Source organism: Lynx rufus, unplaced genomic scaffold (genome assembly GCF_022079265.1).
Source record: "Lynx rufus isolate CCGP_SWC_20201006 ecotype Redwood Valley unplaced genomic scaffold, mLynRuf1.p SCAF_9, whole genome shotgun sequence".
In the NCBI taxonomy this organism is placed as follows: domain Eukaryota; kingdom Metazoa; phylum Chordata; class Mammalia; order Carnivora; family Felidae; genus Lynx; species Lynx rufus.
This window is the reverse complement of record NW_025814897.1, coordinates 59,382,136-59,404,986: the sequence shown is the minus strand read 5'-3', so window position 1 is coordinate 59,404,986 and position 22,851 is coordinate 59,382,136. Positions and strand designations below refer to the sequence as shown.

Sequence of the window (22,851 nt, the reverse complement as noted above, 5' to 3'; positions counted from 1 at the left end):
TGTTTCCTGTTGTTGTGTTCAGAGTCCTTAGCCACTGCTTGTTCCTTCAAGGATTTCCTGTTGTCAGGGCCCCAGTCAGGCCTGGCCCAGCCTGGGACACACAGCCCAAAGCCCAAGGGCCATCCAGTGGGAACCTTGCACCTCCTGCCCCCCATCATTCTGGTTGGGCCCCGTGGGATATTCCCCCCATTCAATCAACCTGGATTCCCCAAGTGCCTGGGCTCATGCCCTGTCCACTGAAAGGAGGCGGCCTCTGGGCCCTGCCCCACCCACTCCCAGGATGACCAGGAAGGGGACTCGAGGGCTGTCTGGAAGAGGCTGTCTACACTGGTCTATGAGGCTCAGTCTGAAGCTGCTGGGAGCCGGGAGAGAAGGACAGAAGGTGGAAGAGGAGGACAAAAGCTTAGGGGGTTAGCGAATCAGGGAAGCCTTCCCAGAGGAAGCCAGCTGAGAGCTGGCAAATATGAAGACAAGGAAGAAAATGCATCTGAGGTGGGGGCACCAGACAGGAGCAAACGCTTGGAGGTAGGAACCAGGAAGAGACAGGGCTGCCAGAGATGAAGACAAGAACATGGGAGACAGGCAAATTATGCTGTGGGATTTGGAGAAAAACAGACTTCTCTGCTATCCTTCCCCCCCTCCCCCATTCCAGCATTTAGATTCTGGCTCCAAGAGGAGCCCCCGGGCACTCCCTTCCTGGCCCTGCCTTTGGCCCCAGCCCGCAGACTGCCCCCCATGGCTGCCAGGCCCCCTCACCTCCCTCCCGCCCCAGGCCAGCCTGCAGGAAGGACACAGGGAGGCCAGCACACGCTCCCCACACGGCCTGAGATAAATATTTCCCAGGAAACGGAACTTGTTCTCTCAGCGTTTACAGCCAAGGACCAGGCAGGGTGGTGGGGGAGGGGCCCGCCTGAGGAACCTTGTTCTGGGGCTCACAGCATCTACCCCCAACACCACCTCAGACCTGCTGCGTGCCTCTGAGCCAGTCTCTGCCTCTCTCTGAGCCTCCATTCCAAGCCCTCAAGGGGGCTGACCTCCCTGGGCCTTGGCCTGCCTAATGCCCAGCACAGTCTGAGCTTATGTCTTTTCTGGGTGCAAATCCCTGGTACTTGATGCCTCCCCCTTCAGACTAGGCTTCTCGGATTGCAGGACCCATGCCTGCCCATCTCCACCTGGTCCTTGTTTGGGCGGGGGTGTGGACAAATGGATGGACAGACAGACAGACGGACTGGGTGGCAGCTGAGACCACCTCCCTGGCCCCAAGTCCCTACACAGCCCGAGCCTGTGCGGTCCAACAGGTGGGCACAGGCAGATGGCAGGGCCTCGGGGCCCCTATAGAGGCCGGATGCTATGGCCAATTAGCTGCAAGCAGCTCCCTTGGGGCCATGGGGCATCACTGAGGCTACTTAATCCTGACGTGGAGAACCCAGGAGGAGGCTGGCACACCTGCCAGTTAGGAGCACTCACTCAAGAATTTTAAACAGGCCAGAAAGTGTTGCCTCCTGGAAAGCAGCCCTTCCAGCCGCATCCAGGTGCTCACTGCCCATTGCCTGGGCTCCACTGACGTGCTGGGCCTTCTCTCACGGAGACCCAGGGCATCCTGCCCACACGGCCTGGCCCCAGCGGCTCCTTCCATGTGTGAAGACTTTCTCAGCCCCCACAGCAATCTTACCTTACAGGATCACCCCAGCTCCTGCCTAGCCCTATGCCTAGTCCTGCCTATCACGAGCCTGCCACACTGGGCCCATTTACTCACCATTGGTGGCCTCAGCCTCACCCCAGACTCTGGGACCAAGCATTCCTCAGTCCAGGACCCAGGGGCAGAGGGGTTTTGGGATCTGGCTTCTCAGCACCAAGCCAGCCTCCCACAGTCCCCTCTGGGGCTGAGTCTTTGTTTCAGGCTCTCTATCTGCTTGTTCCCAGTCCTGGGCTGGACCTTGTTGTCCTCATGTAGTTTTCTCAAAAGCTGGCCACATGGACCTCTCGGACTATCTAGCTGATCTTTGGCTTCATCAGTCCATGGCCTTAACCCTCCCCATCCTTCAAAGTTCCAAGGCCACCTCCTCCAGGAAGTCTCCAAGACTCTCCCCAATCCAGCAATTGCCCTTTCTTGGAACTCCTCCAACACTTCACACAGCCATTCTCCTTTAATCAAGAAACATTAATTGGGCACCTACTATGTACGAGGCCTTGCCAGGTCCCATGCGGGCTCAGGAGAGACAAAGGAGACTCAGCCTTGGTTCCTATCCCCCATGTGTTTACAACTATGGGGGAAAGGATATGCAACCACATGGGCTAACAAGTTACCCAACTAGAGCTCAGGGAAGCTTGGGAGCTGTGAGTGCCCAGGAAAGGGGGGAGACTGACTCGATCTGAGTGGAGGGAGCAATCTGGGAGGACTCTACAGAAGAGGTGACCTCTAACCTGAGGCTTAAAAAGGGAGCAGGCAGAGAAAAAAGGGAAAAGCATTCCAGAGAAAGGGGTCGGTGCAAACAAAGGCAGGGAGGCCAGGAAGAGCTGGTGTCCTGGGGAGTAACAAGGACTGCCAAGTCCGGGAGCAAGGGGTAGCCCTGAGGGGGCCCAGCAGGCAGGGCCGACAATGCCAAGGGGTGTGGCCTCTATTTATCCCATGAGCAGCGACAGAGGAGCCAGTGCTGGGCAGAGCATTAGCGTGCTTAGTGGGGATACCTGTGCCATTGTCTACGTCTGCCTCTCCCCCAGCCTCTGCCCTAGCTACTGCTCCCAAGATCCTTCTGGGCCCCGAGAACCAGCACAGAGAGGGCATGGAACCAACGCGCTCAGTTCACTACTTGAACTGCCTCCACCCCAACATCCAGAGAGCAATGGCCCTGGCCCTGAAGGAGGATTCCAGGCTGAGTGTGAAGAGCCCTCCCCCAAGCTGGCGGGTTGGCACAGGAGCCAGGGAGCCATCCCAAGAGGGTGTGCTGAACAGATGCCCGCCATAGGGATGGGTGCTGGCAGCCCTGCTCCCCTGGCTGTCAAGCTGCCAGTGCCAGGAGAACGTGCCGTGCCCACAGAACCTCCATTAACCCTGGCCCAGCCCCAAGGTGCACCCTGTCAGCCTAGGCCTGGCTCCAAGGATCTCACCCTTGTGGGAAGCAGGGAGGGAGCCAGCTCCCTCTAAGGACCTGCTGTGGGCCAGGCCCGGGCCAGGCAGCTCACACATACTTTGTAACATGCCCCAGCAGCTCTGCTGTGATTACGTCCAATAATGATGGATCTTCTTATCCCCTTTGACAGGTGAAGAAACTGATGCTCAGGCTGGTTAAGGGACTGGCCCAAGCTCACACTCTTAGAAAGCAGTGAAACTGGGACTTGGACACATGCCCATCTGACCCACAGTCAGTCTGCTAGATGAGGCCTTGTCTCTAGCAACCACCCTGGCAGGGGGGAGGGGGGTCCTTCTCAGTCACCCCATCCCTCTTCCCTCTTTCCTCCCCGCTGTCCCTGTAGTATGACCATATCCTAGGGTCCCCGCTCTCTCCGGTCCTGTCCTTTTTATGTTGGGGAGTGCCTGGCACTCTCTCCCAGCAGAGCTGAGCATGGGCCTAGGCACTTGGGATGGGGTGCTGAGCCCAGAGATAGAGTAGGCTCTGCCCAGAGGCCAGGCAGACAGCTGCCATCTTCAGGGTGGATGTGAGGCTGGGGGACAGGCCAGAGCTGACAGCTGAGGGGCTCACAGCCTAAGACCCTCCCTCTGAGGGAGGAGGCAGCAGGACCCAGACAAAGGAAACGGGGAGACAGAACAGAAGCAAAGGGATCCAATGGGTATGATCGGGAGAGGCCTCCTGCTGGGGCTCGGTGGAGCTAGACAGGAGGGGCAGGACTTGCACTTGTAGGGAACTGGGCCCAGGCCTAGGCAAAGAGGGTGGTACACAGAGGTATAAATGAGGAGCCTGGGACTGGCTCCTTCCCCTGGGGCCTAGCTCCCAGCACCAAGGCGGGTCTCAGCTTCTCCAAAGCCGTGTCCCCCCATGGCTTCCTGGGAGGATGACAAATCCAGGCTTTCCTGGCAGGTGGCGGTGGCTGCCGAGACACTGCTGGCTCCCAGGAACACCATCTGTCCCAGCTCTGGGGGGGGGAGCCCCTGCCCCATGGGGAATGCCATGATCATAAATAAATTAATAATGACTTTCTGGGTGCCCCCTCCTCTCTCCCTTTCCCAACTCCCGGCTGTAGGGACATTCTCAGGGCTTGGCCCCCACGTCCCGGCAGTGAGTCCATGCTGAGCCCTGCTGTGCGCCAGGCCATGTGTGGGCGTCTTCTTTCCCATGTTACCGGAGGGCAGGGAGAGAGCAAGTGGCGGGCATCAGACGCATCTGGGATCCACACTCAGATCTGCCCCATTTGCTCACTGTGTGACCTCACTGGGCCTCAGCTTCCTCAAAGGAGAATAATAACAGCTGCTGTTTCACTGGGGGGTCATGAAGATTGAACAAGGAAGTGTGTCTAATGCTTCTGACACAGAGGAGGCTCCCCTTTCTCTTAGCCGGGCCTGGGTACAAGAGAAGGCTCATGCTGGTCTTGCTGCTCGGTCTGACGTTACACACAACCTTCCTCTGTGCCACTCCACCCAGTCTGCAGCCCACCCCATTTCTGCTGCTCAAGGCCCCTCTGAGCGCTGAATACTGCGAGGCACCCCAAAGGCATGGCGGGGGTGTGGATGGCATCCCTCACATCAAAGGAAATGCACTCACCGGGCCCTCACCAGGCACCCTTTGGAATGAGGTGGGAGACTCAGGAATGAAAAAGGCACAGTCCCCAGGCTAAGGAGCTCACAGTTCAAGGGGGGAAGACCTACAGAGTCACATAATGGAGAAAATAGAGTGCTAATGGCACAGACACCAGAATGCCCCCGTCTGACTAGGCAGGAGAGCTCAGAGGAGGGAGCATGAGGGGCAGGGAGGGCTTCCTGGAGGAGGGGAGGCTAGAGCTGAGCCCAGAAAGATTTGGGAAGCTGAGGGAGAAGAGAGTGGCAGGAGTGGTCCTGGGGAGGCAGGGACTGCAGAGGGAGCAGGAGGATGGGAAGCATCGATTTTTGAGCAGAAAAGTGACAAATTCAGGTATGCGTGTTAGAAAGAGCCTCCTGGCAGCCACATGGAGAGTGGGGCAACTGAAAGCAGTGAGCCAGTGAGCCGTGCAGGGGAAAGATGACCAGTCCCGGACTGGGGCAGGCAGCAGGAGTGGAGAGGACGAGGGGAATTCAGAAAACACTTAGGGCAGAAAATCAACAGGGAATCATTGGATGAGGGTGGGGAGGCCTAGGGAGGAGTCTGAAATGATTCCCCGGTGACTTGGGAGGAGGATGAATCCTCAATGGGAGAGGACCCCAGGCAGGAATAGGGCAAGGAAGGTGATCTTGGTGTGGGGTGACCCTAGGCTGGTGGGGGCAGGGGTGGGATTCGGCTCCAGCCTCCCAGTCCTCCCAGGGGTGGGGACAATGCTCAGACTGACCCCCAGTCTGTGCCCCCACCCCTCCAAGCCCACCCACGCCTCCCTCCACTGAGCTCTCACCTCCAGTCCGGCATCTCTACTCTCTGGGGGGACTGGCTTCTGTGCAAGTAGGTCCCAGTCAGCTGCAGAGACAAGAAGGCCAGGGGCTGAGGCTTGCCAGGCCTTCTCCCCTTCTTCCCAGCCTACCCCCGCCCACCCAGTCCCCAGCAGGCCCAGGGCTTCCTCTTCCCCACAAGTGGCCTCCTCCAGGAAGCCTCGCCTGATTTCACCCTGCTCTCCCCTCACCCTCCCTTCTTACTCCCTACTTCAGGAGGACACCTCTTCTCTGGGAACAGAGTTGAGCTCTTTTGTTCAACCAGGACCTCCTCAGGAGGGGAACAACCACATTTTCACCCTTTCTGATGCCTTCTCCACTTCCGCTTCTCTCCAGGAAACTTCACTACCCTTCTCTAATCCTCAGTTTCCCCATCTGCAAAATGGGGTTTGTCCTATCTAGCTCACACAGCCACGGGGTCGGGCTCCCAGCTGGTGCCCCAACCCTGGCCTGGTGCTCAGTCATCTGAGCTCTAGTCGGACCCCACAGCGCCTCATAATGCTGGCAGACACCAGGGAGTTGCCCAGCTCACTCATTCTCCAGGAGCCTACCACCCAGGTGGCCTCCAGAAACCCCAGCCTCTTGAAGGCACTGCCCAGGGGCTGGCTGCCCCTCCCCACCCCCACCCAACAAGCACACCCAAGCATCGGACAGGCACAGGCGGCGGGATATTCTGAGCCTGGCTTCCTTCCAGTCAGCTGCTGGCCGCCATGCCAGCCTGGCGCGGGCGCAGGGGCTGATTTGATTTGGCAGCTTTGGAAGCGTGTGGTGGGGACGGGAGGGGGAGAGGGATGAGACACCCATCTCTGCTAGGAAATAAACAGCCTTGGGCGCTCAGCGAGCTGGGGGGAGGGCACAGTCTGGCATTGGTGGGGGGGTTCTGCATCTCCTGCCTGGTGGTCCCCTCTTCTCATCCAGGTTCTGGATGCCTGCCCATGACTGTTGGAATTTATGGCTTTCCTTGGGTCACCATAGGGGTGACAGGAGCTGCACCTGGTATGTGGATACTTGTGGTGTGGCTGTGGCAGGGCGTCTGTTTGTCCCACATGTCCCCGTGTCCTATGGGATCTCCCGACTCAGCCATGCTGACAGCCATGCCTGAGTGTCGCCTAGGAAGACTGGGTCTGCGTGTGGAGCGGTGGTCTAGATGTGGCCATCTCCACGGGTGACTGTGGTCCGCACGGACTGACTGCAGCCCAGGGTGTGACGAGGTCACCCATGTGTGCGAGTCTACTGTAGGGCATTGGTCCCGGCCTGTTCCTTCCCTCTGTGCGATGACCCTGCTAACCCGGCCATGTCCGGCAGAGGAAATGACAAGGGCTGAGCTAAATACCTAACCCCAAGCCCATCCCTTTTGTCCAGAGGCCTCAGCCTTCTTTTCCACCCAGGCCTCTGATGGTCCACCCGCTGTATTACCCTGGGCCAACTCTCTCTCCCTCCCGTGACAGGAGGCAGTGCTAGTTATGATTCTCCAAATACTCTCCCGCCTCTCTACCCCTCCCAGGAGAGGCCCCTGCTCTCTGGCTCCCCAGCACCAGCTGCCAGCATGGGGAAGGTAGCCTGGAAAAGGGGAGTCTCAGCAAGGCATTCACAGCTCCTCCATAATCCCACCCAGCCTCAGTGTTTACCACACCCCTGCCTACTCCCCGGTCAGGGAGGTCCAGCTCACCCCTCCTGGGAGTCTGCAGCACCCATTATTATGCTGCCGACACCCTGGGGACCTGGGCTTCACAACCTCCAGTTAGAGAACTGCTGAGTGGGATCGTGGTTATGATTTTCTGACCTCTACGCTGACAGGTCAAGGCTGTGGGGTCAGACGAGGACCCTAGTCCTAAGAGTTGTGCCCCAGACACCAGCCAGGAGGTTAGGGTAGGGTGGAGCCTGCTTTGGGGAAGACACAATGTCTCATCTGTCACAGCCTCCTCATTGTCCCACTGTCCTCTGGGGACCACAAGGCTCTCCCCACCCAGCCACAGGAAGCTGAGCCCCTCTTGGAGACAGAAGGAAGGGACACTGAAGGAGGGGCTTTAGGACTAGGAGGAGACTCACCCATGACCTTGGGATCACAGTGAAGGAACCTAAGATCGTAGAACCCAGCTGTCATAAAGAGGCTAGTGAGATGGAGACAATATGCAGAGAGGTCCTGGAGGGCTTCCTAGAGGAGGTGTGTGGTGCCTCACAAGAAGAGAACACCAGGTTCCAGAACAGCCTCCTAACTATGAGATATAGGTTTTCACCTGGGACTTATCGGTTCTCATGTATGCACTTTCACGTGTCTGTGTGTCCGTGTGGGCATGGGTGTCATCCCAGTCACGGAGTCCTGAGCTCCAGTCTATGTCCCGAGGGCAGGTTCTGCCCAAGGTAGGGGTCAGCTAGGCGGCAGGCACAGGGGCAGACAAGACAGTAGTCTGAGTAAAGAAGAGGGATGACAACTCAGGGCTGAAAGAGAAGCCCGTTGTGGGTCATGACCTCAGTTCACACCCTAGCCGCCTGACACCGAGGGCAGTGTGCTTCCGTGACGCGGGCCCAGCATAGGACCTTCCCTCTCTGAGCTACTTTCCTCTTCTGAAGAATAAAAGCATGGGACTCGATCTCCTAGGGCCCGTCCAAGTCTAACGATCTTTGGAGGGAGGCTGACACACACACGCAGCCAGCCAGAGATGGAGACTTGCAGGGTGGGGAGAGAGCCCGAGTGAAGGGGCAGGAGCGCCCAGGAGGCTCACTGTGGGTCGGGTGGCTGGGGACCCTATCCTCAGGGCCAAGACAGGATGCGGTAGACAATGGAACCTTGGGGATGACAGGGAGCAGCTGCCGCCACCCTACCTGCCTTCTGGCCTGTGGGAGGAGAAAGATGGAGGAGTGATCGACAAGGGCTCTGCCCCCTAACAGGAGTCCTGCCTCAGCTCCTGTTCCCCAGGAGTTACAGGGGAAAGGGGGAAGCTGCAGACAATGGGGAGCACCCAGGACTGGGAGTCAGGAAGCTGGGTTTCAGGTCCTGCTCTGCTGTGCAACCTGGGCCAGCTCCTGGTCTCCCTCACCTGATCTTTGAGCCCACCATGCTGGGACTCCTGCAGCGGCACCAGGCTTCTGAGGAACCCAGTCGGAGAGAGCTCTCTAGAGGCCAAAGATACTTCTCTCCTGCCTAGGGGATCCCCCCCCCACCCAACTCTGGCACAGGTGCTGAGACAAGTGCAGAAGCCAAGAGGCAGCAAGCCGCCCGGCCTGTGCCACAAGGGAGCACCCACTGATCATCCATCTCCAGGCGACTTGGCCTGGGACCTTCCTTCCTTAAGCTCTTCTCACAGCCACCTCCAGGGCACAAGCAGGGTCCTCCCTCCTTGGCCTGTGCTCAAGAGGTGCTGATGGGTCACCAGCCAATGCCCACACTGCTCCTCTGGCTGCCCTGGCCTCTGCCCCAGTCGGAGGCCCTTTGTACTTGGGGCCCTCACAAGCAAGTGTTCGTGCATTTCCACGTCCGTGTCCAGGAAGTGTTCATGTCCTGTTTTCCCCCTCAGGCCAGGGTTGGTGGGGAAGGGGGGTAGGTGGTAAGCAGGCCTCTCTTTCCTCCTCTGTCTGTCGACATTTCTGCCCAGAGACTTTAGTGGCTGGGAGGAAAGGGCACTCCTCTCTCTGCTATAATCCGAAATAGTTGAAGGATGGAGGCAGGGGGATGAAGGAAATGACCCCTTATCCTGCAAGCTTAGGGAGTGGCAGATCTCACACGTGCACAGACATCACTTCTGTTGGGGCAGGAGAATCTGCCCATGTGACCCAGGTGGAGAGGGGTCTGGGTCCCCCAACACCGGCTCAGCCCTCCTCCCCTCTCACTGGGGGTGGGGCCACCCTCCATCCTGAGCTGTCTCCGTTGCTTCTCCTTATGTTTTTAATAACCTAACATCGACATTAACAAGGAAGGTGGTTGCAGCTCTTCCCAGCAGCCCCATTTAGAATCATTGAATCATCAAGTCATCAAATCCTAGAATCCTGGATTCACAGAATGCCCGCCTATTTGGCTCCTGGAGTCTCAGCAACTTCAAGTTGCAGAATGTCGGAATCGCACAACCCAGCTTGCACATAGCTCTGTCTGGAAGCTAAGAGTCATGGAAGGCTAGAAGCCCACAAACTGACACTGCCGGATTCTTAGAGTCATGCATCCCTAGAGCTGGTGCTCATACACTCCTTGGAGATACTACCCCTACTTCCTTCTTCCCGCCCCCCGCCCCCACCCGCCGTGAGAAGACGCAGCCCAGAAAATGGCCTCGTGCAAGATGACCGGAGAGTGCAAGCCAAGCAATGCCCACTCCTGAGATGGCAAAACGGGACCACAACATTCGGGTGTTCCAGAAATGGTGTCACTTTTACATTAGGAAATAGCTGTGTTTATGCTGGAGTGGGGCCGCTCTGTGAGTTTTGCTCACTTCCCCTCATGCCCCCTCCTGGCCCTCCCCCTGTCCTCCTGTGTCCCCACACCACCCCCACTGAGCACTGTAGCTGAGTATCTCTCAGCCCCCTCACCCTCCTCCAATCTGGGTGCAACTCTCTCGCCCATCCCTCCTCTAGGTCTACACCTGGGCCCCCTAAATAAAGACAACCACAGATGGGGCCAACTCCCTCAGGGTGGAGGACAGGAAAAGCAAAAGGCCTGCCACCTGAAGCTAACAGCCAGAGGGCGGGCTCCCTAGAGGAGGTGCCTTGAACTCAAGACTGGGAGCCTGGGGGGAGGGGGGGAGGGAAGGGGGGGCTGTTGGCCACCCCTGAGGCAGCAGCAGCTTCAGGGGAGTCTGATCTGAAGTGGAGGGAAGCAAATGAGACCTACATTTGATATTAGAACCATCAAGTATGTTTAGCATTTTCATAAATTTACATTTTAACTCATTTTGGAATGTGCTCATACAGTTTTGGATTTGAATTTTATTAAATATTACGTTTCACAGATTGTTTTAATTTTTGAATTCTGAACACTCTTTGCCCAGGGCAGTTCCCGAGTCCCCACACTCCTGGAGAGGATGCTGCAGCTCCGAGTGGGGGCCAGGTCTCCTGGTCTCTGCTTAGCCTCCAAGCTCCTGACCTGGGAGACCTTCCTGAGACCTTTCAGTCCTTAGAGGACCCTGACACAGGCCCAGGCATCTGACCTCACGCCCAGTCTTCCCTCAGGAGCCCAACCAGACATGCAGGGAGGTGCTCCCTCTCTTTCTACCTCCATAGCTGAGCGGCTCCCTCTTCACCCCTCGAAGGTCTGTCTCCTTCCCTCCATCCTGGCCATCTTCCTGCCCATGCCTCCTCACCCTTCTCTGGACCACACTGCACCAGCCTCCAGCAAGGCCAGCCCAGCCTCCTGCCGCACCCCTTCCGTGTGCTCTCCAGCCATGGCCCAGGTTTCCTAATAAGCAGGTCTGAGCAGTCCCTGCCCTGCTTTCAACTCCCCACCTAGTGCCCAGTTCCTTCTGGAAAAAGTCCATAAATCCCTTCACTTGGGAGTCCTGCACAATTTGGCCCCTGCAGACATCACCAGCCTTGTCACCAGCGTCACACACACACACACACACACACACACACACACACCAGATCCCACCCTAGGACTCGGCCACCCTGGCGGTCCAGGATCCAGCTACACAGAACTACAGAACCACACTTCCTTCCCTCTGTCTGTCACCAGCAAGGCTTCACGTGTGCCATTCACTCCTCTCTGTCCAGAACTTTCTCCTAGTTCATCCCTTAACTCTCAGATTAGATACGTTTCCTCCTGGAAGCTCCCCAACTTGCCCCTCCCTCCTACTCTGGGCTGAATCAGGGGTTGCTGCTCTGTCCCACCATGGCCTCCTACTTTCTCTCCAGCACTGCCCTCACCACACCACCTACCAGCATCAGTCTTTGTGCCTCCTCCCCGACCCCATCACCTGGCTGCCATCAGCCCTCGTACCTAGGTGTGTTTACCTGCCATGGGGCAGACACATGGTTGCTCAGACATGGGGCAGTGTGTGGCAGAGCTTTAAAGTCCACACTGTGCTCACTTCTACCTCCCCTCTCTGTTGGACGCATAGTAGGTACTCACTAAATGTCCACCTAGGAAGGCCTGGCAGTATATAGTGTGTGGCATGGACAGACAGGCTGGGGTGCTTAGGATAAGTGAGAGTCCCTGGGTTGGGCTGGGGACTTCTTGGAGGAGGCATCTGGGAGGATCCTCCAAGTGTCAGTCTTTTTTTTTTTTTTAATTTTTTAACATTTATTCATTTTTTAGATACAGAGAGACAGAGCATGAGCAGGGGAGGGGCAGAGAGAGAGGGAGACAAGGAATCCAAAGCAGGCTCTGAGTTGTCAGCACAGAGCCTGATATGGGGCTTGAACTGATGGACTGTGAGATCATGACCTGAGCCAAAGTTGGAAGCTTAACCGACTGAGCCACCTAGGTGCCCCTTTAAAGTGACAGTCTTTTTTTTTTTTTAATTTTTTTTAACGTTTATTCATTTTTTTAGAGACAGAGAGAGACAGAGCATGAGTGGGGAGGGGCAGAGAGGGAGACACAGAATCTGAAACAGGCTCCAGGCTCTGAGCTGTCAGCACAGAGCCGGATGCAGGGCTCGAACTCATGAACTGTGAGATCATGACCTGACCTGAAATCGGACGCTCAACCGACTGAGCCACCCAGGCGCCCCAAAAGTGTCAGTCTTAAGACAACAATTGAGGACAGGCCACAGGAAGTCCCCAGCCCAGACTTAGGGCCATCAGAGTGGGAGCAAAGTCTGCAGTGAGGGAGATGAAGCAGCCAGGGTCCAGGCCAGGGTTGCTGGAGGGCCTACAGGTGCATTCAGAGAAGGCTTCCAGAAGGAGGGGCTGCTTCTGGCTGGTCTGGGGCAGGGAAGAAGGTGGAGATGAATCAAGTTGGAGAAAGTGGTGAGACAGAGATGTTGTTCAGAAAGCTCTGTCTCTTCTTGTCCTTTAGCCCTGAGAGGAAAAGGATGCGGGAGGCGGATGGGCAGGAGGAGCGAGGAAGGCTGGGGCAGAATGGAGATAACATCCGTGCTGACACCAGGGCCGGGGTGGGTATGGATGGCTGGGGCTGGCAGGGAGCATGTCCCCAGCTGTGGCTGGGAAACGTTTCCTGTCTCCTTGCCAGGGGGGTCATTAATAATCGTTCACCCGCCACAGGCAGCACGGAGGCCAGCCAGGGAGCTGCATGGTGCTGGGGCTGGAGTCCAGCCTGCTGACCAGTAGAGCTGCTTTCTGGGAAATAGAAAATTGCTGTGTTCTGTCACCTTGCTGTGAAACCTGGACAAATCACCTGACCTCTCTGGTCTCTGAGAACACTGGCAATAGGAGGGTCTAAGAAGGAGACTTCCTAAAATCCCCTCCCTGCTCTGGGCCTCTGTTTTTCTGGACGGCACATGGGCTGCCAACCCCACAAGGGTATATGGACATCTGATGATCGATGTGGCCATCTGGACTGTGCCGAGCCCAGCTCAGGACACGCGGGATGGGCAGACCTGGCCCAGCTTCTGAAGAGCTCGCATTCCGGTGAGCCCAACACCATAGGGTGCACACCTGGAGCCTCACAGAATCAAGTGTACATCAGGCCGGGGTAACACAGGAGGGAGGGTCATGCGCCCAGGGCCTAAGGGGCCAACAGTGTGGCCGAGCTGGAAAGATGGGTTTTCTCAGGCAAAGGACACGGGAGCCCCAGGAAGCCTGTTTGGTCACTGCTGTGACCCCAGCACTTAAGTGCCTGCCTAGTGTGTAGCAGGTGCACAATAAATGCTTTAGACAAGTGAATGAGTCAATCTGTTAGATGAGACTTCTGTGAAAGGAGGTTGGAATCTGGAAAGAGCTGCCTAAAAGATGATGATGACGATGACGATCAGTCTGGCCAAAGACAAGGGGAAGGGAAGAGGTGATGTGAAAGCTCGAGAAGGCTGGAGGCCCAGGGATGGCCATCCAAGGCTAGACAGTATTGCTTGGGAAGGATCAAATGCCGTCAAGATGTGTTTTTGAATTTTCCAGTTGAGAATTTTCCAGTTGAATTTTCCAGTTGAGAATCTTCCTCAGCCCCAGGCCACATTTCTCTGCCTACTCAACACCCCCCATCAAGGCCCAGCTTATTAAGCCCACTCACCACAGAGAGCCTTTTGGAGGGTGATGCTGGGGCGCTGCCCCCAGCCACCTCCCCTGACTGACTCTGGTAGTCTCTGTGCCTTCCAACTGCCAGGAGCCCTGGCCTTTCGTCCTCTCAAATACCTGTCAGCAGGCCGCCCACTAAGGTTTCCCTGTTGCTTTCTCTGGAGGGTGTGACCTGGGTCCTCCTCCTGACTGGCATCTCCCCTATCAGACTAGAGAGTCCCCAAAGTGTCACCAGGCTTCCTTTCTCAGATAAGGGTCTCTGTGAGGGCAGGGACTCTTCCTCCTGTCAGATGGGAGGTCAACAAAAGGAGATACATTGAGGCCTTCCTGGTTGACCCCCAGCCCAGTAGGGACACTCCCTGAGGGCCACACAGAGAAGGGAAGAGGGACAGGCTGGCAGGCAGAAGAGGGCCCCTGACTGCTCAGCATCCTGGAGACACGTGAGCCAGAAGGGGTACTGGGCCACCCATGGGACTAATCCCTCATGGTGGCAAACTCACCCAGAAACCATTCCTGGCCCAAGCCCACTCTTTTTTTATTTTTTTATTATTTTTTTAATGTTTATTTATTTTTGAGACAGAGAGACAGAGACAGAGTGCAAGCAGGGGAGGGGCAGAGAGAGACACACACATAGAATCGGAAGCAGGCTCCAGGCTCCGAGCTGTCAGCCCAGAGCCCGACGCGGGGCTTTAACCCACGAACTGTGAGATCACGACCTGAGTCAAAGTCAGATTCTTAACCGATGGAGCCACTCAGGCGCCCTTCAAGCCTGCTCTTGAGCCAAGAAGGCACCACTGGGGATGCCACCCGGGCCTCACGGCCTGTGCCTGAACCCCTCCCCGCTGTGGAGCATTGTGAGGTGGTAGTAAACACAGTGACCCTGCAACACGTGCATCCTCTCCCCGCCCTCCTCATATCCCAGCCCAAAACACGACACAGACCAAGAGGAAAAGAACAAAGGTTCCCAGACCACAACATCACCCGCCGCCTGCCTGTCCAGCGCCTGCTCAGCCGGAAACCCAAGACAAAGGCCTTGGTCAAAGTGAGGAGGATGAAGGGCAAAGGGTAGAGGCAGCTTAGCTTGGGGTGGGCCATGAGAGGACGTCACTGGGCATCTCTGGGGACCTAACTGGGAGGGGAGCAAGGACAAGATGGCAGCCAAGCCCTCCCTGCACACACACGCACACCCTTCCACGAACATTTATGGGACACCTGCTGTATCCCCCACGCCCCAAACATTGACTGCCTCGTCCCTCACCCCACACACCGTGTGCACACACTTCCTTACCTCCTGCAGCACATTCCACAGCCCTTAACACTGCCTCACCCCACACACACATCACTAGCTCACTGGACACCCTTTCCACACTCCTCACCACACACCACACATAAACAGCTCACAGGGAGAAAAGATCACATAATCCACGCGTCACACTGAAAAGTCACACAGCTCACACACCCACACCTCACACCATACTCACACTCAACCTCCCACCATGCACCTCACACACCCCACACTCACCTCCCCAACCACAGGCACACACACACGTCCAATTAAATTCAACACACACACCATCTAGACGAGACACACCCTGCATAGATAATGTGCACGCCTAATGTCACATGTTTGTGGCCACACACAGCCCCTCGGCATACACAATCCTGCCTGCACATTGCCTCCTCCCCCCCATGTGCATGTGGGCGCGCGCGCGCGCACACACACACACACACACACACACACACACACACACTTAGTCAACCAGCCCCTTGCCTGGGACTCCTCGGCCCTGGCTGCTGCACTCTCCCCTACCCAGAGTTGCACAAACAGCCATCACACGGACATATGATGCTCAAACACCAACACACAGGTCCTAATACATTTCCCAAGCAAGCCTAGGATGTACCACAGAGAGTCTAAGCCACCTAGGCTGCGAACACACTCGGGCACACACAACTCCCCCACCCCCACTCCCCTCCATCACGACGTCCAATGAAACCCCTTCATCAGGCCCCCACAGTGGCTCTTCTGGGATACACACAAGAGCCAATAACATACGCAACCACACACACAATACCCCAGGCAGGCTGCCCCTACAACAACTCCACCCCACGGAGACAGACACACCACATACACACATGTCCCCTACACATACAACACTCATGCACACGGCACCACTCCACACTCACAACGCAACCATCCTAGCCATGCACGGCATGCAATGACACACAGTCACAATCTTCACACTCACCATAAGCCCCCACAACCCCCCCAAATAATCCCCCTGGTGGTGCCACACACAATATTACATGACACATCACACATGATCACACACAAGGCACACCCAACACATGCAACGTGGGCCATCCTACACAAATACATACATCTCAGACTCACCCAGTCCTGGAACCCTCCCACCACAGGTAACTGACACCAGATTGCAGTCTACTCCCCTCTCTCCAATCCCACACCCCCAGCTGCTCCCAGTCAAGACCAGGACAGTGGGGATGGGGGGTTTACAAGTTATGAACCCCAGTGCCACTGCACAATCCCCACCCACCTTAGATCCCTGGGCACCACCCAAAGGCTGTACCCTCCATGTTTAGCCCCTTCTACGAGCGCCCACACCATGCCATGCCTGACAACATGGGGCAAGTGGAGGTCCTGCAGACACCAGCCCAGCACTCTGAGCCTGCCCCTTCCTCACTGGAAAGCAGAGGCAGATATAGGGGGAGGGGATGATCACAGAGTGAGACCCTAGAACAAAGACAGAGACCTAGAGAAATAGAGGGGACAAACTGAGAAAGATGAACAGGGCAGAGGGGACCAAGAAAGAGACATGGAGGGGCAGAGAGAGGAGGCCCAGAAGGACTCGGAGAAGCCAGGGGAGAAACCAGAGAATAAAGTGGGACTACCACACCTGGAGAGAAACAAGAGGAGAGGGTGAGACCCCTAAGAGACTAGGGGACCTCCTATACAGAAGGGAGGGAGGGAAGGAAAGCAGGAGGCAGGTAGGAGGGGGTCCTGCAGAGAAGGAGACAAGCTATGAGGAAAAACTGCGTTTTGACCCTGGGGTAGGGTCCCAGGTGAGGATCAAAGTCCAGATGCTGGAGTGGGAATCTGGATGGGGGCACAGACGAGGCTGCGGAGTAGAGGTTCAGGGGTTGGGGTGAGGCTCCAGCACTGAGGGGGAGTCCTGGCTGAAAGCTGAGGGTTCAGGTGTTATGGGTGTACCCGGAGTCTGAAATATATAGTGGGTGTTTGGGGATTGGGGCAGAGGTCATCCGTTGATCTGGGAGGCAAGGGGTTCCAGGTTTAAAGAGCTCTCGGTGGGGACTGGCGCCCGGCTGGGGTCCTTCTGTGAACTCCCTGTTGGGAGTTCAGTGCTTGGAGTGGAGTCCCAGATCCGAAAGGGGATCAGTCTGGGGTGAGGTTTCAACTGTGAGCTGGGGATTCAAGGGCTCCGGGTATGGGCTGCAGTCCCAGCACAGGAGTGGAATTCAGAGCTAGGGGAGGGGGCCCCACCTTGAGGAGGGTTCAGGGGCAGAGTGGACCACGGAGCCGGCGCCTGCACTCTCCGTGGAGGACCCAGCCAGGCGCTCGCCCGGCACCCCGTCCTCCTCGTGCCCAGTGCTGGGGGCCCCCCTACCTGCAGGCTGTCGGCGCATGGCTGCGGCGGCGGCGGCGGCTCGTCCGGCTTGAGGAAGACCTGCTGGCCCCGCCTGAGGAATTGGACAACAGCGATGAGGATGTGGTGCAACACCAGGACCATGCTCGCAGCCGCCCGCCCGCCCGCCGGCCCGGCCGCTGCGCTCGGTCAGCGCGTCCGCGACAGCTCCGCCGGGTCCGCGCGAGGGTCCGCCCCGGCCCCGCCCCGGCCCGCCCACTCCCCGCCCCCGACCGCGCAGCCCCGCCTACCCTCCCGCCACCGCGGGCTGCACCTCTCGGCTAGTCGGACGTGCGGACCCCCCTGGGCCCCCCCACCCCAGCTCTCACCTCCCTTCTCTCTCTGCTCTCAAGACTCTTCCAGCTTGTCCGCTATTAGGATCGCCCACCAGGTAGCCGGTTCTCAGCCTCCGCTCCCTTCTCTGGCCCCTCGCCCCTACTGTCGCTACCTCGTCTCTCAGAACCTCTCTCTTCAGATCACATCCTCTTCCCCCACTTAGAAAGTCCTGAGCTCCAAGCCAGAGACCAGCGCAGTGACGGGAGGGGCGGAGAGGCGGGGGATAGGGGGCTAGGGGCCGCTGACCCGATGCCAGGAGCCGCGGGCTGACTCCTCTTCAGGAGAAATGGGGAAGTCGGGGAGAATTTTAGAGGTCGCCCAGCGACGGACAGGCCTGGGGGGCAATAGCCAATCTGTGCGGGGGACACGTGCGCACGGACACACGAGCGCACACACGGGCAGGCGCACCACTCCTGAGTGCGGGGTAGGGGCGCCGGGCCCCCAGCACCGGACGGGCAGGTCTGCGTTGGCGTCCCCGGAAGCCGGAGATGGTGCAGGCCCCAGGGCCACACAGTTCACAGTTCGGCGGTGGGACCCGCGCGTCCGGAGCGCAGTTCTCCGCAGCGCGGCCTCTGTGCTCAGGCGCCTGCGGCAGCCGTGACGCTTCTACGCCCCCTGCTGTCCTTTCGCGGCAGCGCCGCCTGGGCCTATTTGCCATCTGCGGGGCGAGGGAAATGGGGGCGGGCAGAGGGAGGAAGGATCACCTGGACCAGCTCCCTGCCTGGACCCACTAGTTCCTCGCCTCCATTTAGCATGAGATCCGCTGGGGTGGTAGGACGTGTCTGGACTAGAGGGTGCGCTTTGGATCATGCCATGCCTTTGCCGGCGACTTGCTGCTTGACCTTGGTCAGATTCCCTCCCGTTTGTGGGCCTCAGTTATCCCATCTCTTTCACAAGACTGCCAGGACAGTCAACCCCGACAATGGTGGGAAGTCAGCCAGTCTCCCGACAGCCCTTGCTGTGGACTGACCTGAATCCTGACCGCTGCACTGCTGGCCCCTTTCTCTGCAACACCCCCCTTCCCCACTTGGAGGGTGACTCAGTGAGCCCCCAGCCTCCCCTCACTGGGCTGATTCATCTGGGCCCTTTCTCCCTGGGGAGTGATTTCCTCAACGTTGAGTCACTGAGCCCAGTCCTGGACACAGTCCAGACACCTGGCACACAGGCTGGGCGGAGCCCTGGCTGTGCCATCAGCTCAGGAGGAGGCCCTCCAAACCCGGATTTCTCCCACCTCTGTTTCTGAGGCGCAGCTCTGCACGTGCTTCTGCCTCTGCTCAGACACCTTTAAAGACTCCCTACCACAAACACAATAAAGCCCAAATCCTCAGCCTGACATGGCAGACCCTCTATAACTTAGCCCTGATTTATTTACCCAGCTTTGACCCTCTCACCACCATTTCTTAAATTTATACTTCCTCCTCTACGCAGGTGAGTGACTGACTCATTCTCACCTCCAGATCTTTACCCATGCCACCCTACCCCAATGCCCACCAGATCCTGTCCACCTGTTTATCATTCAGGTGGACACCTCCTCTAGGAGACCTTCCCTTGATGCTACCTTAGTCCTCTGGGTCCCCTTCTTGAGTTTTTCCTGGGAATCATGTCTGGGGACATGGGGAGGAGTGGGAAGCTTTTCTGTCACTAAGTGATCCAGGCCCAGTTGATGTATTTTACTTCACCTTCAAATTAGGGGCAATGTGGCCTACTTTTTAGCACTGTAGAAAACTACATGGGCTAAGATGGTGTAAAGGTTCTGACCCAGAAAAGGGCCTCCCTTCCTTTTTTGGCCTCAGTTTCCTGCTCTATAAAGGGGGGTGACCGATGTAAGGGCTATTCTAAGCACCGAGTCTGAGCCCAGTGCACAAATCTCTTGGCAAATCCTGAGTACCTGTCAATCCCGGGCTATTATAGCCTGGATGGGACACAGGTACCCAGGAGCTGTCTGTTAAGGCTACTGGCCAGACCTATTTGTTCTGAAGACATCTCACACCCTGCAGTCAAGAGCCAACCCTGGCCTGGCATAGCCACCATCTCTTGGGCTCTCACCTCTAAGCAGGACCTCCACAGCACTCACCTCATGACAAGTTATTTCTTAAATCTTACTTGGTTATCTTACACTGCAGCTCAGTGGCTGGAGCCCCAGGGACATGCTCTACGTCTCCCTCAACTCAGAGAGATTCATTCTGCATCCATCCTTCAGATTCAACCATTCCTCCAAGGGTTTCAGTCCTAACTCTGCCACAGACTTGCTGTGTGATTCTGAGCAGGACACTGAACATCTCTGGACCTCATTTTTCCCATCTGTGAAATGTTAATACACTAGATTCAATAAACAAACATTTTTTTCTTTCGATGTTTGGCAGGATACAGAGATTCTTTCAAAAACATCCCCCCGATGTGATCCTTGAAATTCTCCATCCACCCCCCTCCCAGAAGAGGCAGTCAAGGCTCCTTGAGATGCCAAAATGACAGGCCATGCGCAAACGCTCCTTGCCAGGAAGTGACCCTTCCTCCAAAGCCAGGGCTCCTCCACTCCCCTATAGGTCCCTGTCTTCCAGGTCTACGTTCTGTGATTCTATGTTAGGTTCTCACCCTTGCTCATGCCTGGGACTCCCCCATCCCAGATATTTTTAAATGTTCCCAGGTGATTCTAATTTGCTGCCAGGTTTGAGAACCCTGGATTAGATGTATCTTGTTCCTGGCTGACATCAGTCCCGTGGAATCGACTGTCACAGCTGGCCCCTAAAAGGCTGAGTGTGTATATCTGGAGCTGGGGGCCTCTGTGTCCGAGGGGCTTTAACATTTATTGAGCCCTTACTATGTGCCTCGCATTTCACCTTCTCAACAACAGTATAAAGTTGGATCTATTATTAGCCACATTTTATACGTATGGAAAACTGAGGCACAGAGAGACCAAGTAATTTGTCCACAGTCACACAGCTAGTAAGTAATGGAGCCAAAATTCAAACTCAGACCATCTGGCTCCAATCTGTGTCCTAAATTCATGCTCCTTATCTTGAGGAAAGGCATGTGAGAAGAACAGATTTTCCTACCTCTCCTTTTGTCCCCAACGGTGCAGTGACTGAGGGTCCTATGCTCCCAGTCCCTGAACCCTCTGCTCATCTCTGCCACAAGAAAACCCAGCCCCAGGAATGCCTGGCCCAGTCCCTCTAGACACTTCCTTTTGTCTCCCCACCTTACCGGCCGCTATAACTGCCCAGTGGCCCAGCTACTGAGTATTTTAGGAAAAGGTGAGTCAGCTGACAGCCTGTCAACCTGGGTACCAGGCCTACCAGACCTCAGGCCCTGTCCAGAAACCAGCCCTCTGTTGTTCCCAATAATAATGACACTCCTGTGGGCCACGGTGCTCACAAAGCACTTCCTCATCCAGGCTGGGAGAGCAGACTTCCTGTTCGCCATCTCTCCAGGTGACAGAGTGGCACCAGCAGACACCCAGTAGACCCCACATCTGCTATCATCCCCCATGCCCACCTGTCTTACTTCCATAAGCCTGTCTGGTGCCTGACATGCATTTATCCTGTCACTGTTAACCACGGTCATACTCCTGGAAGCCCAGGTTTGAATCTGCACCCTGCCTTGACATACTGGGTGACCGCAGGCAAACTTCTGGCCCTCTCTGTCCTCAGACTCCTCAGCAACTATAGAAGTTGGCCTGGTTCTCGTTGAGGGCTCAGGCAGATCAGGTGGAAGGAGGCAGGATCCAGGTAGGCCTAGCTGGGTACAAGGCAGCTTTCTTGGGCAGGCAGGCCTGCCTGGGCATGCCAGACCCAAGGACTATGAACAAGGACCAGATCTCAGTATGGGAGGCTCCTCAGGAGAGAGTGTATGACTCAGTCAGAGTATGACTTGGGGTGTGGAGCCCACAGACTGACAGAGGGCTCTTCCATCCTAGGGGCCCTGCAAAGGGACAATCCAAGAAGCGTCCTGGAGGAATCTGACATCTCTGTGGGTTCTGTGTCCGTCTACAGCCTGTCCTCAATGCTTCAGCCCTGGAGAGAGCATGGGTATAGACCACCCTTTGGTAGCCGTGTGTGTGTGCACAGGTGGGTAAGGCCTTGCACCAAGGACTGTGAGCATGGTGTGGATAAAGGCAGGAGAGGGTATGACTAGAGGTTTGTAAGTTTATTTCTTTGTGAGGATGTGTGATACTTTCACAGTATAGCTGAATTTGTGTGTGTGTACATCTATGGAATGTGCATATGCATATGTGTGTGCACATAGGTGTGTGTATGCACACTTGCAGGTATGTGTGAACAGTTGTAGGTGTGCACACGGGTCCAGGTATGGCAAATATGTGCATTCGTGTGTGACTGTGTGTGCAAATGCATGAGTATGTATATATTCAAATTCACACCCAAAGGAGGTGCCGCCATGGCCACTAGCCTGGATCAGCTCTGGCTGTGGCCCCAGATGTGGGGGTAGCCCTCACAGAGAAAGGATCTGGCCATAGGCACTTATTGGGGAAATATGGATGTTGGCTTTGGGTGCGCAGGACCTGCTCCCAGAGGCCCAGCAGCAGCTGAGGGGGGAAGAGCACAGGTTGAGTAACTCAAGCCCAGGGGATGTGGGAATAGGGGTGGGTCATCCACAGGTCTCGTCCATTTCCATGTTATTTGTATGCACATTTATCTTGTCGGCAGCAGGTGGCCAGCTCCACGACCCTAGAGGGGTAAGGGAATCCATAGCATTCTGGTCCAGACTAGTCCAGGACCTGTCGGCTCACAGCCAGGCTGAGGTCCACGGGACTCAGGCATTGGCACATGTTAAGCCTTGGTTATCTGCTCCTTATCATCTGCAAACCCCAAGATCCTTCCACCACACAAGGCTGCCCCAGGCCACCATAATCATACACAGTCGTTGTCCTCCCATAGAGGACGTCCTCCTACACACAAACACATACTCCTATACCTGGAAACGTGTTCACACAACTCTTATACACAGAAGCACAGGTGGGCAAGTCTGCCCTAGGGGGACCACTGTGCCTCCTTCTCCCCGAGCTCCATACCTGCTGGGGTCATCTTTTCTTCAGCCTCACACACATTCACAGAGTTTGCAATTGCCTGCAGGATAAAGCTGGAGCTGTTCAAAGCCCTTAACCTATACCACCAACAAACTTCCTTTCAGGCCACACCTACACTGCCTTCTGGC

The 22,851-nt window shown here is 56.5% G+C and overlaps 1 protein-coding gene across 2 annotated transcripts in view; it reads right to left on the bottom strand.

The window, feature by feature from the left end:
• Positions 1–22,851, bottom strand: part of PDE2A (phosphodiesterase 2A) — a 106,094-nt gene that overhangs the window by 49,683 nt on the left and 33,560 nt on the right. Inside the window, exons 2-3 of one of the 2 annotated variants that reach the window (XM_047070556.1) lie at positions 17,329–17,401; positions 5,536–5,597 (exon numbers count right to left, since the gene is read on the bottom strand). In XM_047070556.1, coding sequence (XP_046926512.1) covers positions 5,536–5,597; positions 17,329–17,347 — 81 coding nt within the window. In that variant the 5' untranslated portion in view covers positions 17,348–17,401. Of the gene's footprint in view, positions 1–5,535; positions 5,598–17,328; positions 17,452–22,851 lie in introns of those variants that run through there. The other variant, XM_047070554.1, reaches the window with a different exon arrangement.